The following is a 17,328-nucleotide window of genomic DNA, read 5'->3' on the forward strand; positions in this document are numbered from 1 at the left end:
AAAGAAGTAAAATGATAAATAATATAGTAAGTGTGAATTCAAAATCATGGTATGAATGCTAAGTCTAAGAAATGAGAAGAATAGAATAGAATAAGCAATTTAAAAGTAGAAACACCAAATTTTAAAGTAAGCATTTCAATTCATCACTATATTCCTTATGAATCTTTTATACATGATATATAGAAATAAAAACACATTATTATAATATGTGATTATGTGTTAAAATATAATAGCACGAAAATTTGAATAAAAATTCAACTGGAAATACAAGGATTTACATTTCTGGTAAGTAGATTAGATTTTGCTGTAAGAACTTTTTCTTGTATATATGGATTTTGAGCACTCACATCTCCCTTATAATAACAAGACTTAGGGGGCAGAAACAATGTTTACTTTTTATTTATTTATGTATTTATACCTCACTTATTGCAAAAAAAAAAAAAAAAAAAAAAGATTTGTGGCTCCTTATACAGTGGTTATGAAATCAATTAGCAGAACACAAAGAAATAAGAAAAACAAAGTGTGGACATACTTGACCATTTAAATCTAAATGAAATGTTGCATAAAAGATAATAATTGCCTTTTTATTCAATTCAATAGAAAACAGAAATTAAAGAGACCTGTTTCACATCTAGCATGAAAGATTTAGATTGGATTCAAGAAATAGCTTTTTGGCAGTGAATTGAAATAGGTTACTATCTTATTTGAAGATATTTAGAAACAGAATAGAATCTCATCTTTCTCTGCTCCTTGAGAGTTAACCCTAGTTTAGGGGACGCTTTGATGACCTATCAAGGCCCCTCCTCTCTGTCCCTATAATTATCTGATTTTACGGAGTATATCACCTTGCCCATTCTTTAAAGAGCCAGTAAAGACAAGATAGCAGAAAAATGGAATTTAAAATGTGTCCTGTGTTCCATTATTTGGTATACTGTTCTATTGGGAGTTATGATTCTAATGTAATTACATTTGGGATTATAAAATAATACAGTTTAAGACAGCCAAAATTAGTACTACAAATGCTTGGTTTAAAATTTTCTCTTTACTTTGAATGACACAAATAAATTTAATAATTATATAGGCAGATTAAAATTAGACTATGTACAAACTATACTATATTATACTTAATTTTATAGAGGTAATTATCATTCTTCTATATTTTCTTTTTAATTTGTCTTTATTCACATTGTTACAACAGCTGAAACCAGAGGTTAAGTTGCTAAACAATTATCTGAAGCCAAATAGTTCCTGAGGAGAAAAAATATATTTTACCTGTTTTGTTAGACACCCAAATAATTGCTTCTGAAGACACATGGCTTCTATTTCCTACCACAATAGTTAATGGAATCTGCCACAAGTAACTGCAAAATAAAATAGAAACTTTAAGAATAAAAAAAGGTTATAACAAATAAACAAACAACATTTGCTATGCACCTTCTGCATGATTTTTATTACTCTTTAGGGACACTAAAAAAAATTCCCCAGTCACAAAACTAAGGAAGATGAATTCACTTCTTCAAAGCCATTACACAGACTTAGCCTGTAAGTGTTTGAATTTCAATACAGAAGGGGGACTTTCAACAAAACAATTTATCTTGCAAACAAAACAAAACAAAACAAAACAAAACAAAATGATTTGCATTTTGCATTAGGAATAAAAAGTAGCTAAATCAATAAATCAGAGCCATAACACATATTGATTAAAATCTCAAAACAACTCTTTTCCTTTCATTTCTATATTAAATTAGTACACATTTCAGTGGCTTCATGCATTTACATTTCAACATTATCCTTATTTATTCAGATAACTATCCTAAAAAGTACTATTATTACATTTTACAGAAAGGTTAATTAATACAGCACACTTAAAGTTGCTCAGCAAAGTAGGAATGAAAAAAGAAACTAATCAGATGTCCCTAAAATCTAGATCAATACAAAGAACACATAGGACACACTTAATGTTCTGTTTTGTGAAATGAAATTTCCAAATTGATGTATAAAATCATCAACCAATGTGCAGGGATCAGTCATGAGTCTCAGCGATTAAGGGAAGAATTTTCTAGGATTTGACGTTTTATGGAATAAAAATTGAAGCCTATTCTTGTACATGAAGTAGTATCAATTTAATCTCAAGTGACTAGCCAGAGATAAGCTGGATGGTCTTAAAATAAGTTCAGTGTTGACCTACCATTGCACCATTAAGAACAGGGGTAGCCAATAATATCTAGTATGTGAAAAATATTTGTGATTTTATGGAAAAGATACTATATGAGCTCTGTAATTTAGAGAGTGGACAGAGAATTGAGAATTTTCAGGAACCATATCCAGGGTTATATAATTTAAAAATATAATGAATATGTTTTGGGGGGGATGGGAAAAGAGGGCATCTCCTCCCATTCTGTCGTATGGAATTTGATTATGTTATAATTTCATGTTTCCCACTTACAATAAACAGAATTCAGTAATACTAAAATAATATAAATGGAAGATTGGCAGAAATTCACAATTTTATACAAATTGCCATCTATAATATGAAAAGTTAAAATAATATGTTTAAAATTCTAAATTTTAAAAGTATATGCTGTATGTAGCCAGAGAAACATTTTTGAGTGCCAACTATATGGAGACACTATGTTGTACTACAATGGAATCTACACAGTTGGTCAGGAAATAAACACACCTATAGTAGCCAAAAGTATTGTTTTCAAAGTACAAGTAAATGAACACAACCCATGTAAGCTCTTTATCAAATACCTCCAAGGTCGTAATATAATACTAAGAATATGACAAATATTTAATAACGGTATTACTGTGAGAAAGACAAAGAGAATTGATATATATTTATTTAACAGCAGATCTTTAAAAATAATAACTCTTTTTTGATTAATCCAAAGCATTAGTTAAGAGAGAATAATGCTTGATTGTGCATCTGATTCTCAAAGTAAACTATGAGCTCATATTTGTGTACCAAAGATTTTTAAAAAGCCTAGAAATGGAAGGCATTCCATAAATTGCTATTGAATTGGATCACATCGGATTAGACCAAAGTAAAATAAAAGGGGCCAAATCATTCTATGGGCAAGACAGAGATTAACTTTACGAACTTGACTTTTTGGTATGCATCTTCCACATGGAGTTGGGTCAACTAAATTGTGAAGCCAAATAAGTATCAGTTAAAGGGCAAGAAATATGTAAAACTGAAGATGTTTAAAAATCCTCAAGGATAAATATATCTTTTTTAAGCATGATCATGGAATGTGAATGAAACACTATTTTCCCTTATATAAAAAAATATAATTCTGCATCTAGTTAGACTCTATTCTTCTAAATAGTGAAGCTAGAAATTATAATAAAATTTCTATGGCATGCTTCAATATTTGAATTTCAGCAAAAGTCTCTAAAGTACAGAAAAAGAGATTCATGTCAATACCTACATGTTGTTTACAGTCAATGGCACATACATATAGGAAACTTCCTAAATGGCACATAGCTGTTCAGATGCAAAAGAGTTAACTATAAGGTACTGGGATACAAACATTCGGGCATTTTGTAAAACTTTTGAAACAGTCTTCTATATTCTTTCTAAGAATGCTTTTGCCTTCTGTGTGTCTCTGCATGTATGTACGATTGTGCATGCACACAGTGAAAATCTGTATATTGTCACGGAAACAAAATAAAAATTACAAAATACCAAGCATATCTAAAATTTGTATTCATTTCTGAACTGCTATCCAATGAATCCTATGTGTTATTTTTCATAACTTTCTAAACAACACGTATTTGATCTTTTCACAAATTTCATTTCAAAAATCAAAGAAAGCGTGGCAATTAGGTTGCTTTACGGTTATAACTTAAAAGGGTGGAAGACATAAACACTGTTGAGTGAAGTGTGGTGTGGTATAAAGGAAATCTCACCCTGCAGTAGGTTATGTTTGAAAAAAGACTAGAAAAAAGAATTTGTGAAATTAGATTGTGTCCCAGCCACCTAAGTTTTCATTTTAGCCATCTCATTTTAAGCAGAAAAATAGCAAAAACAAAAACATACACAAAATGCATTTCAATAGACCTCAAAGATATTTTTTCTTTAATATTCCCTGGGACTACCTCTCTTCATAGTTCACATTTTTTTAATGAAACAATATTTATCCTAATAACCACATTAAGGTAGACAATAATAGGTACTTATTTTAGTGTGAGAAATCTTTTCAAAATGGTACCAATATTAGGAAAGCATTAATGTAGACACCATACACCCTTGAGAGAGTGCTGTCATTGGGTCAATAGCAAAAGAAAATATGAGTGTGGAGGTAAATATAATTCTCTGTAGCACGGGACTCTGAGAAGCTCCATAAGTATATGAGGAGATATTACTTAAGGTTGCAATATATTAACTTCATAAAGAAAAAAATAAACTACACAAATTCAGAACTCCCAAAGTGCATAAATTCTAGCAAATATTTAATTCAGTTTTATATGTCATCAAACTTTATGCAATTTTTAGTGATGTAAAGATCTTTCTGTGCTACAAATATAATTATTATTACACTAAAAATGTTTTGGGAATGTTGTAGTGATGTTCTAGTATGCTTTAAAAAATTCAAGACAGGGGCGCCTGGGTGGCGCAGTCGGTTAAGCGTCCGACTTCAGCCAGGTCACGATCTCAAGGTCCGTGAGTTCGAGCCCCGCGTCGGGCTCTGGGCTGATGGCTCAGACCCTGGAGCCTGTTTCCGATACTGTGTCTCCCTCTCTCTCTGCCCCTCCCCCGTTCATGCTCTGTCTCTCTCTGTCCCAAAAATAAATAAACGTTGAAAAAAAAAAATTAAAAAAAAAAATTCAAGACAAACAATTGAGTATACTGGCTCAGAAAATGTCCACAATTTATGGGGTTTCATGTATCGTGGGCACTGTATTTTGCTGGATCAACAGCTTGCATTGTTTAATAAAGATGTAGATAGGCTATACACAAAAGACAGATAGAATTGGTTTTGAAGCTCTGACCACAGGTTAGAGTGAATAAAATGATCAATAATATACAATTGAATACTAAATTTTTAACTGCAAGCTCTGTTATTTCAAAATAGATAGAAAATAATTTTCAAGATTAAAGGGACTCCATGCATTATCTTACTCTTAATATTTTATATGCCAAGTTCTCAGGGTTCAAAATTATCCATATGATTTTATAACTCTAGCAAAAGCAAGGCTCTATAGAGCTGATGTACTTATACAGCCTGGGAGAAATTCTTCCTTTAAAGAGTCAGACCCATAGCTGATACATCTGATGCATGTTATAGGCTGACAGAGTATTTTTGTTCAAAATTTGTTCTGTCATTTGCGGGTCCTTTATGTTTTTCTGCATCAGTGATGTTTGTGTCAGACTGATCATTCTCAAAGGCATGGCCTAAATGTCTCTAACTTTGCCACAGTCAAGTAGTTTTTATGTACTTCCTGGCAAGGCCAGGGTTGATGCCTAAGCAGGTTTAGCCCAGGGCCAGAGAGGGTGGAGGACCGACCAAAAGCAGCATTTGGCAGCTGTGCGGGATCCGGCTGAGTAAAGAGGCGTTGACAGAGTCAGGCCCTGACAGTGTGGCAGGGTAATACTGTACTGAAACAGTTGGGCTGCAAGGGCAGTTTGGTGAAGGCCAAAATATATGCCGACCAGGACATTTAAGACCATGCTTTCCTGAGTGACATTCCACATTTAGTCACCAGAAAACATTCACGAATTTCTCAATCACTCCTACGTATAGCCCATCTTGGAACTAACCTGCCTGGGAATGATTTCCATTCCTTTTGGAGATTGAAACAAAGACAAAAACAAAAAATAATTCATGCCTCACACCTCCTAGGTATTGGTGGATGATAAAATCAGGGTTCTAATATCCCAGGGTAATTAGGGAGTCAGAATGACCAACCTAATCCAAGCACTTCACTTTATTTATTAATTTTAAACCCCATCCCTTCTGTCTCCCCCCCTTCAATCTTGTCTCAGGGCACCTTTTAAAAAATGAAATGAACTGATTTAAGTTCTATTATCTTTCCTTGTCTTAGCTTTTAATAAGACACAAAACAATACGAAAATACAAAGTAGAAGAGAAAGAAGCACTGTGTGCTGTTTTCAGTAATTAAATAAGCGTTTGAAAAGAAAGTTTACAACAAATAAAAATTCTATGTATGTTGTGTGTTCAATGGTTTCAAACACTGAAAATGAGGAAAGAGAACATATTTTGATGCTAAGTAGCATTGATACTTAGACCACTTAAAAATGGATCTAGTTTGCGTTCCTTTGGCTCAGACACTAGTTAGTCTGGTTGTGGTTTTAGTTTGTTTTAATTAGTCTTTCTGGATAGTCTCTATTCTCATCTATTTTATAAATCTCAGTTTGCTCAATTCCATTTAATTGACTTCAATGCATCTTAACTTTCTTGAATTTAATTCAACAAACATTTACAGGGAAAAGTAAGAAATCACATATCTTTCTAAATCACCAGATAATTTAAACTCTGTCTTCTTAAACAATATAATTTTGGTATGCTGTCATTTTGATGGTTAAAATATCTGGAAATGAGAGTAAAAGAGGAATCAAAATGAAAACCCCGCATGTAAATAAAGAAATGAAAACTATATTTCACTTACATTTTATAATTGTGGTCAGCATTTCTTTTCAAGATGTTAAAAAACCCACAGTGAAACATACTAATAAAAGCAATTGTTTTTTTCATGCAAAGGAGTATTGTACCTGGTATTCTGAAGTTCAAGCGCTTTAGTTTTAGCACGGATGTCATAAATAAAATGTTGTTGGGTAATTATTATTCTATTTTCTGCTGTTGTATTTCCCAAGATGGTGATAACAGGATAACCCATCTGGAGTGTCCACTGATCCATTACTTCTTGTATATTTACATATTTTCCATTCCTTTTTAAAGCCTTTATAACCAAAATTGCATAAATTAGTTTTATAAACATGAATTGTAAACATAATTACCAGTGAGACATTTTTATTTTTACCTTTATGATTTACTTAAGTTTGAAAACATGTAAAATCAGTGAAGCTAATACAATGTGTTAGTAAAGTTAACCTTCTTGCCTTGAGTTAAGCTTTATACATACAGATAAATGAAAGCTTTATTAACATTAAAGTTTTTACTTAATGGAAAACAAAACATAGTTTATTGTTAAAACAAGTACTTGCAGCATCATTAAGTATCCCAAATATGTCTAGTATCAAACTTAAATATTTGTTATTCACCTATAGAAAAAAAAACTACTTTAACATCAATATTTCTCTCAAACATAAGGGCCTGACACCATATTAATGTTGTATTTCAGAAGTACTGTCTTGCTGGAAAGTAGGCAAGGTACTTTTTACTACCATTTATGGTTTAAGTAATTTTAAATCCCATTATTTTTATAATATAATGTATCAAAATTAAAATGATAAAGCAATATGGGGAAAATGGAAATATAAAAAGTAAAAACAACTGTCAGTGCCAATAAAAATTATGAATGGTTTATAAACTCAATTCAAATATTCAAGAAGAGGTTTTGGTATTTGAGCTTCCTATACTTTACCTCTGATAGTGTATTCCAGAGATCATTTCTGGCTGCATTGCCATACTTATGAATGGTTAAATAATCCTACAAAGAATATAAAAATGTAATTACAATTCGAAGGCTGAGCAATTTCCCGTAAACACACTTATTTCTCAATTCAATTAACCATTTCTATTTGTTAGAATTGCATTAGTACAAAGTCAAAGAGAAAGGCATGGGAAATGATGAAGAATCCCATTTTAAAATATCCCAAAGAGATTTAACTATAACATATCTCTTGATCAAGTCACCAAACAATACTGCCATCTTAAAAATTATCTTCATAGCCATAATCACTTCTTATGGATTCCCAGGGTCAAAGGCCTTTCTCTAATCTACCAAATAAACCTCAGGCAATTTTAAAGAAACTATCTCTGCATTGAAATATTTAGAAGACACTTCCCCATCAGGACTTCCTGTTGAAATGTTGGGGGGATAAAAAAAGGAACTGTCTTATGGAAAAGAAAAAATAACAGCAGAAGCCTGACTGATATACGCTGATGTGAAGACAAGTTGCTTTGCTGAAAGAGTGAGTGATGACCGTCTCCAAAACACGTCCAGCTCCCTAGTCTCTCTGCAAAGGGCAGGCTGTCTCATACAAAAAATGATACACACTTATTTCCATGAGTTTGAAACATATATTAATATTTAATAAGAAATAGTCAATCCTACACTTAATATTTTTGAGTGTAGGACTTCTCATTTCCCAGTTTCCATCATTAGTAGTTAAATCTACACATTTTCTATCTACTTCATGCCTGTTCCCTTCTACGAAGCATGGTTTATGTCACTCTGAATACGTTATTTAGTTATGACTAACTGGCGTTATTCTTTTCCTGAATCCAAAGCAGCAAAAATGAATAGAAAATAGTATTTTATATTATAAAACAGAGGGGCCCTGCCATTAGAAATTCCATCATCTCTACAACATGTAGGTAGTAGACAAAATCCTAATTTACATCACAGTACTGAAAATGAGAAAAAAGAACTTGCTGACTCTTTTCAGTATTTTACATAGAGTGGAATACTTTGGGGATAATTAAACTTGGGGAAGAAATTTTTCTGAAATACAAATTGTAGCACCTGTGACAGATTCAGCTTTGTTGGCAACTCACAGCACAGCAAATGGCAACTCCCACTTAATCAGACTCTAAAGATGCAGTGCCCAACACGAACTTAGCAACCACAAATCCATCACCGTCATCAGGTGTTATGAATAACTTTATTGAAAAAAATGCAACCCTGAATAACCAATCTGAATTCCACTTTGGCTTTGAATATGCCATATGAGTCATTTTCCATTAGAACTCAGGGACCAGGATTTAAATAAGTTATTTGAGATTTAACTGTCACAATTATCTTTTATGCTTTTTTAGTACTTAAATGAATAAATTTTGGAACAATGGGAATTATGAAACATAAATTTGAGTTTTATTTTAGTGATGCAATAATAAAATGTATCAAAATAGAACTATTTATTTCTTGGATTTGGTTTATGGATAGTGTTGTTAGGATAATCCCAAAGAGGAAACAAAGGAATACTCCATGGATCTCGAAAGGTCTAATACATAACTACAAGAATCTCTTCACAGACAGACCAACTGTTCACATTATGAGTTGACCTTGACCCAATAGTGATCCTCAACTCAAGTTCTTGGTTCCCTCCCCAATTCAGAATAAAGCTCAAATTTACATTTCAAGCAGGCTAAAATGGCAATTATTCAGGCTTAGGAAGCAGCTCTGACTTGCTTGCCTCAGAATTCAGGGCAGAAAGCGTCTTCTTGGATTCTCGGCAGTTCCAATCTTCAGGTGTTACTGGAATTCTACATATGTCAACTCTTTTTTCCAAAAAAATAGAAAACCCCAAGTGTTTTCCTTAGTTGTTTTAACCTTCCTCTTGCATGAAAATAGTCATATTTTAAATTAAGGAAATTTTGTTTTGTCCTTGTCAAATTACAAAGAAAATTACAGAATCGTAAATGTGGTTGTGGTTTTTGTTTTGTTCTTGGTTTTTTTTTTTTTTGATGATCAATCATTTCTTTATCAATTCATTCCACAAAACATAAGGTGTACTTCTCAAGTGCTGGTAGCTTTCATGTGCTGGGGAAACAGTGGTGGAGAAAAGGTTACTGAATACAATGGCAGATACTCAGATGTGATTTGGGGAAGACAGTTTCTGTGACTGAAACTGTAGGAGTCGTGGTACAAAAACTACCTGACAAGATGAATTCAAACATTTGGTATGCAATTAAATAAGAAGATTTTAAGTTCCTTTCAAATCTACAAGTTGATGAATATGAAGATGGCTGGAGTTACAAATATGAAATGGAAATTGATGTTTACAGGCATGTGTATGAAAGTCACTCTGCAACAGGCTTGGCATTATGATACAAAGTAGGAAAGGGTTTTAATATTAACTGTGAAAGGAATTGAGGGTTCTCAGAAATAGTAGAGTTGTTGAAAAGAACAAAGATAACTGCTAGAATATGCTTAGGGGACAAAACTGATTAAAAGTTAAAGGCCCATTTAGCAAAAGTATATTCTGACACATAAAGTGCAAGAATGGAAGTCTGACTATCTTTGTTCAAGTCCACACCCCAACACTCCCTAGCTACATGATTTGGCAAGTTGCTTAACTTCTCCATGCCTATCTTCACACCTATAAAATGGGGATAATAAAAGTCCTTGTTTCATAGGGTTATTCTAGGAATAAATGTTTTAATATCTGTACAGAATTAGAAAAGAGTGTCTAGAATACAGTTAAGTATTCAGTAGAAATAAGCTGCCATAATCTTTGTAATCATTTCAGCCTACTGGCTGGAAACAGAGTAACTGAAGGAAAAGCATCACTGACGGTAATAACCAAAGAACAGAGCAATGAAAACAATTATATTTGCCTCCTTTTTATAGTGCTGTGTGAATTGCTTTATATTTTATCTCATTCAATCCCATGACATTTATGGGGTAAACATCATCTTCATCATCTAATAAATCAGAACAGTGGAACTCAGAGACTCCAGCCCATGTCCAAACCCCATACCTGTGCACACAACTGCTGACCCAACCCAATATCTGCTAGATGCTCCACAGATGACTAAGAGCTTCTCAAAGCTGAACTCACTGTCCTCCCCCATATCAGCTCCTTTTGGCAGCCCTTCTCCAGTGACGACCCTTCTATCCACCTCAACCAAGTAATCTTCTTGGATGCCTCTCTCTCCCTTTCCACCACATTCAAGTGATGATCCATGTCCCCACTATTCCCTCAAGGTTCCCCCTTCCTTCCTCCTATTTGACAGCCTCTCTGGATGACTAGCACTGCCACCGTTCCTGCTCTGTTCCCTTCATATCACATAACCCACCTGTTACTTTGTTGCTCTCTGCCTCAACTTACTTAGCTACTTCCTGCTTTCTGCAGATGCCTATTCATACTCTCTCCCTTTTCTAGGTCATTGCACAAGCCCTTCGCTATGTATGCTTTCTCTTTCACCTACATCAAGTCAGCTCAATCTCTGGGACTCAGGCTTGATCCATTTTTCTCAGGAATCCTTTCTTGCCCATTCCCACCCCTTCCTAATTCTGAGTTAAGTACCCCTCTTACATTCTCACCCGTTGTACCATATAAGAACATCTATCACACTGTGTTCTAATTGCTTGTTCATTAGTTTGACTGCTCATGTACTCTGTAAACTCCATGAGAGTAAGGCCCCTGTTATTCCTGTCTACCACTGCTTAGCCAGCATCTATGTGCCCAGTTGGGGACCCAGCAAATGCTGACTATATTTGTGTGGTTCCTGACTTTCCTTATTCAATATGCCTCCCTGTGAACAACTGACAGTACTGTAAAGAGACATTTCTTATATCCATCAGGTTCCTCCAAAATGTCATATTTAAACACTAACATAGAACATAAGTTATTATTTCAGTGCATATTTGTCAGCTATATAACTCGCATTGATAGATGCAATTGCATATGATGTCATCAAAAGACTGAACTATTGGGTATGAGACCATCTTTATTTTACTTTTTTTGCTAACAAGTGACATGATCCACAATCAGTCATGCACAAAAGCCAATGGGACTAATAAGTAAATAGGGAGAAAAGGAAAAGGTGAGCTGAGGAAGGAAATCACTATTATCTTTTAATATGTTTACATGGAATAATTGTGCACTCCTAGTAATGAGCCCTTTAGCACATGGAAACAGAGGACAAACTGCACAAAGGATTTATTCCTCGGGACACAGAAAGACAGTTTATTAAAAACCAAAGATATATGGACCGGTTTATATATGTTTAGCTGCAAATTACAAAAAAAAAAATCCACCCTAGAATGACCTTTTTAATGACAAGATTTATTCTTTCCTATTATAAGAGAAGGTACCACAGCTGCAGCTCTTTTCCTCCAGAAATTGTTTGGCCCCACCTTTACCTGTGTTTTGCCTTCCTCCTCAATTTTGCGGTTAGATTGTACAAGTAATCCCAACCATCACATTCAGACATGACATTGCACAGAGGAAACAGAATTTCTTCCTGAGAATCTCTTTTTAAGAATCAGGAAAACTTCTTGGGATGCCTGACTGGCTCAGTCGCTTAAGCATCTGACTTCATTTCAGCTCAGGTCACGATCTCACGATTTGTGAGTTTGAGCCCCGCGTCGAATCCCTGCTTGGGATATTCTCTCTCTCTCTCTCTCTCTCTTTCTCTCTCTCTCTCTCTCTCTCAAAATAAACAAAACCTTAAAAAATAAAATAAATAAAAATAATAATGAAAGCTTCCTCTCCATTCCTGCATCAAACTCTCTGTGATTCCCATTTGTCAGAATCACATCCTGTGCTCTAGTGGAAATGTGTTAATGCAGCTTTAGGGGGTATTGCTCTGGGACTGCACAAGGCAGGACCCAGTCCTGTGTTTTCTCCAATAAGATAAGAGAGGCAAGTCTGGGCCTCAGTGACACTGGGAAGTAGGAGCCCTTGTACTTGTAAGACTAGTCTGGGAAATGCCAGGTAAATTCAGGCATTGATTTTTCTGACTATGTGACAAGAGGGTTGAAGCAAGAGTTTGAAATACTGTTCCTTTCTATTAAGAATAATTGTACCTCAAAAATTTGTAGTGGGCATTTGTCATTCTTTGGGCTTTCCAGCATTTAAACACCACGTTTATATAGGGGCAATAACTCACCATGGAATCCTGCAGGAAGGTGAGGGCTCCACCTCCTACTGGCAGTGGAAGGGACAAAATAGTAATTACTCCCTTCCCCATGCTCCCTGGCAGCTAAAGGATGCACGTGTGCCCTGGCCTCAGGCGAGTAGATACTTCATCCCAGGACTGTGAATCCTGCAGGACCAATGCAAAGAAGCAGGAACAGTTGAAAGATGATCCCCTGGGATGGTGACACTGAGGGTCCAGAGGCATCCATGCTAATGGTAGCAGCTGAACCAGCCACTCCCCTGGCAGGACCTTGGCGAGGTTTCTTAATTTGAGTCCCCTTTAGTTCCTACCACACATTTTGTAAGCCTGACGCTCCAGCCTTCCCAATGATTCCAAGGGCTACCCCACACCCTTCCAATAAATTCCTTTTTGCCTAACTTAGCCAGAGTTTGTCTCTGTGGCTTCAAACCCCAAACCCTGACTGATACAACACTAATGGGGGATATAATCAAAACAAATCCAAATATCTTAAATTTTCCTGGCAACCTCAGAAAGAAAAGTAGAAACTCTCTCATCCAACTTAGGCAAAATGGAAAGCAAAGAACACCTGGTTTTATTGAATAAATCTTCTAGGCTTTCACTGTGTTATAAACAGTAGGTATGAAGGGAAGGAGGTAGGTACTTAGGTTAAAAAAGAAAAAAAAGAGGCAGATGAAAAGATTGGAGAAAAAGTATACAAGTTCCACAGACAAAAGTTCACAAGGGAGTAACAACAACAAAAAATAAAACTAAGCTAAACCATTGTCTTAAAGCTTCTAGAGTAGGAGCTTTTAACCTAAAAACCTAAACCTCAAAAATTAAATATTTGTAAGTCTGTGCATTAGAGTAGGGTGATTTCAAAGGGAGCCATGGGCAATAAGAAAGCAGATTAGGGGCGCCTGGGTGGCTTAGTCGGTTAGGCGTCTGACTTCCGCTCTGGTCATGATCTCACAGCTCGTGAGTTCGAGCCCCGTGTCATTTTCTGTGCTGACAGTGCAGAGCCTGGAGCCTGCTTCAGATTCTGTATCTCCCTCTCTCTCTGTCCCTCCTCCAACTGTGCTCTGTCTCTCTGTCTCCGTCTCCATCTCTGTCTCTCTCTCTCAAAAATAAATAAACATTAGAAGAAAGAGAAAGAAAGAAAGAAAGAAAGAAAGAAAGAAAGAAAGAAAGAAAGAAAGAAAGAGGAAGGAAGGAAGGAAGGAAGGAAGGAAGGAAGGAAGGAAGGAAGGAAGGAAGGAAGGAGATTAAAAGCTTCCAGATCATAGCAATGTCATACAAGGATTGGATAAAACCCATTTGAAGCCTGGGCCATGCACTTCAGAGGATGTTTCTACATTCCCTGACCTTGAGAAACAGTAGCAAAGACACCAAACCAGGGACAGATGACCAACTAACACACAAGAAAGCTAGACTACAGATCAAAATATTATTTTGGTTCATAATTGAAAACTGGCTGGAGATTGTGATATTAAGTAAAAATGAGTAGCAAAGCACTGGAAAAGCATTATATGCAAAATAAAAGAATGTTTACATTTTATTCTAGTAGATAAGAACCAAGGATGAAAAGATATGAATAATTATTAAACCTTTATTATTAAATTATAACAAGTTTCTAAGAAGAAAACCCAGGAAAAAAGGAACCACCACAAACTTTTCAAGGTACAGGAGTATCTGGCCACCAGACACAGTAAAAAACAAGACGTATTTAGGAAAGAAAGTTATTTGAACAGGTAGAACAAAATGCCTGAAAATAACATATCACTGTTTACATGCCATTTTGATTTTGATTTGTTTAATGTGTGTTTCACCTAGATTTACTTTTTAGAAGTTACTTACTTAGATATAGGAGTATTCATATATTTTTCCTAGGAAGAAAAAGGCAATTTACATTATTTTAAAAATCCATATGATATAATATAATATAATATAATATGTAATATATAATATAATATAATGTAATAATATAATATAATAATAATCCGTATAATTATGTAAAAGCAGTATACTTTTTTAAAGAATTGCAGAATGTACCAGAAAATCAGAAAATTTTAAATCAAAACAACTTGCTAGCACATAAAAGACTTGTTTGTTTGTTTGTCTTCAATTATAGACAATGGCATATTCTCACCTCAGTTTTCTTTTCACAGATCTCTTATTTAGTAATTACATATCATGCCATCAATGCCTCAACATGGAAGAGCATCACCAGAGGTGTAATATTGCCATTGCTGGATTTGTACATTCTGGAACAAGCTGACAGGGCCCTACACCTGTTAGTGAAATAGTGTGAATGTAAGTCTATAGGGGTGTGCTGGGGTACTGAAAAATATTCCTACCTCTCACTTCTGCTGCTAGCTTGAAATATTATTGAGACACAAAATGAATCTATTGGTAAAACTGAAGTTTGTGAATTGCTTTTCCTGAATGCCCTGGTAAAGGACTTTGACCACAACAAGCTCACAAAATAAACTATTTTCTTACTGGTAAAAATACACTGCCTTTTGTAAATCAAGATGCTCACGGACTATAGGGTTCGTACATGGAGTTCCTCACTTCCACTCCTTTACTCATTCAGACCTAGTGCTGGTGACTAGTTGAGAAAAAAAAATGCAACTCAATTGATAAAGAAGTGTGTGTGTATTTAGAAAACTAAATAGGAATTCAGGCTGATCCTTATCAGTCATGTGATCTTGAGTAAGGTATCTATTTTCTCTAAACTTTAATTTCTTCAACTGGAAAGGGTAGATAATATAATACTTGAGAAGACTGTGCACAGAAAATGACATAAAACAAGTAAAGCTCTTAGAAAAAATGCCTGCCACATAAGAACCCAAGATATATTAGCTATTTTAAGACCAAGCTCAAGGGGTGGGGGTGGGGGGTACCTAGAGTCAACATCTTCAGCCTCACCTCCAGAAGTCAAAATGTCCTAGTGACTCAAGGGAGGGAAATTATATGGACAACCTGGAAGGAAGGTAGTGCTTAAAGGGATTTTTTTTTAAGTTTATTTATTTATTTTGAGAAAGACAGAGAAAGGGTTAGCAGGGGAGGGGCAGAGAGAGAGAGAGAGAGAGAGAGAGAGAGAGAATCCCAAGCAGGCTCCACACCACCAGCGCAGAGTCTGATGCGGGGCTAAACCCACAAAACCGTGAGGTCATGACCTGAGCCAAAATCAAATGTCAGATGTTTAACCAACTGAGCCATCCAGCTGCCCTAAGGGATTTTTTTTTTAAAGTAAAAGTGCATGCTCGCTTCGGCAGCACATATACTAAAAAGTAAAAGTGCAAGAAAAAAATTAAGGCCACAGTTTTTTAGGTTTGAGGAAAGCTTAGAAAACTTTCTCCTCCCAGGTCTGGAAAAAGAAAGAGACCTGGAGGGCTCCTGAGTTGTGCAGTCTAGTGCCCTATTTTTCACCGAGCTCTGCTCAGGTGACAAGCCACTGGTTGCTTGTGACTTGGGGTGGCTCATGAAATAGAAGCACTCATTAGTGCCCCTCGGCACAAAATAGCCATACCCACGTTGGCACTAAAACAGCAAAAACACTAACATTTAGGTGACCACAAAGACAAAGCTTCGACAAGATATATACCAAACATTCAAGCAACAAATGCTATCTCACTTCTTTCCCATTTACTGATCAACCCACTCCAGGAAATCAGTATGACAGTATATCAGTGTAGAGGAGAACAAAGGCTCTTCATCATATGCTCTGGACTGAAAAAGTTCCCTGGGATATCCCCATATTAACGGGCATGACATTAGGAGAATTCAACAAGGACAAATTACATTTCCCATATGCTCCGAAGCACGGGGATTTCTTTTATTCAGTGTTCAAATCATATATACTTGTTAAGACTCTTTATCAATGGCAGGTATTTGTCTATCAGATTCTGTTTTTGTTTCCCCAATTATCCAGCTTATATTTCATAGCTCATCTTAATCATTTCATAGCAAATAGCCTCGTCTCCTTTGCAGCTTTGTCCTTCAAGGACACTAGGTGGTGAAACCCCAGTCCTGGATGAATCCAAGTATTTGCCTTCTCCAGGTCTTCATCATGCTGCTAAGCATCATGGGAGAAAATAAGGCAATCAGTTTAGTGTTATTATAAATTCATAATTCCCTAACTCAAATAGGCACTCAATACAACAGCCATGCCGTCCTTCCCTTCCCAATCCTTAATCTTCAAACCTCTCTCTGGCCCACTATTACCTCACTTTCAGCTACTGACCTTGCTGAAAAAACACGGAAAAAATCAAATTCATCAGAATTTCCAAATTCCCAAATTTACTGGAAGTATATCTCCTATCAGACATGAGTTCTTTTACTGTCTTAGGGACTCATGTCCCAGTTATCTCTTACTTCTCTAACATTTATCATGCTCTTCTCAACCTGACTCTTTCTCTACCAGCCCAACTAGTACAACAGTCCCCCATCTTTAAAACAAAACAAAAACTTTCCTTAGCCTTATCCCCCTTTAACTACCTACCCTAATTTTCTGATCTCCTTCCTCGGCAAATTTCTTTAAATTTTATGCTACATACATATGTTT

At 35.4% G+C, this 17,328-nt stretch overlaps 1 protein-coding gene across 1 annotated transcript in view; it reads right to left on the reverse strand.

The window, feature by feature from the left end:
• TRHDE (thyrotropin releasing hormone degrading enzyme) overlaps positions 1 to 17,328 on the reverse strand; it is a 396,068-nt gene that overhangs the window by 90,371 nt on the left and 288,369 nt on the right. Inside the window, exons 8-10 of the mRNA XM_025926745.2 lie at positions 7,573 to 7,638; positions 6,740 to 6,927; positions 1,273 to 1,361 (exon numbers count right to left, since the gene is read on the reverse strand). Coding sequence (XP_025782530.2) covers positions 1,273 to 1,361; positions 6,740 to 6,927; positions 7,573 to 7,638 — 343 coding nt within the window. The remainder of the gene's footprint in view (positions 1 to 1,272; positions 1,362 to 6,739; positions 6,928 to 7,572; positions 7,639 to 17,328) is intronic.

The sequence above is a fragment of the Puma concolor genome, chromosome B4 (genome assembly GCF_028749965.1).
Source record: "Puma concolor isolate L17-30 chromosome B4, mPumCon1.1.hap2, whole genome shotgun sequence".
Classification (NCBI taxonomy): Eukaryota; Metazoa; Chordata; class Mammalia; order Carnivora; family Felidae; genus Puma; species Puma concolor.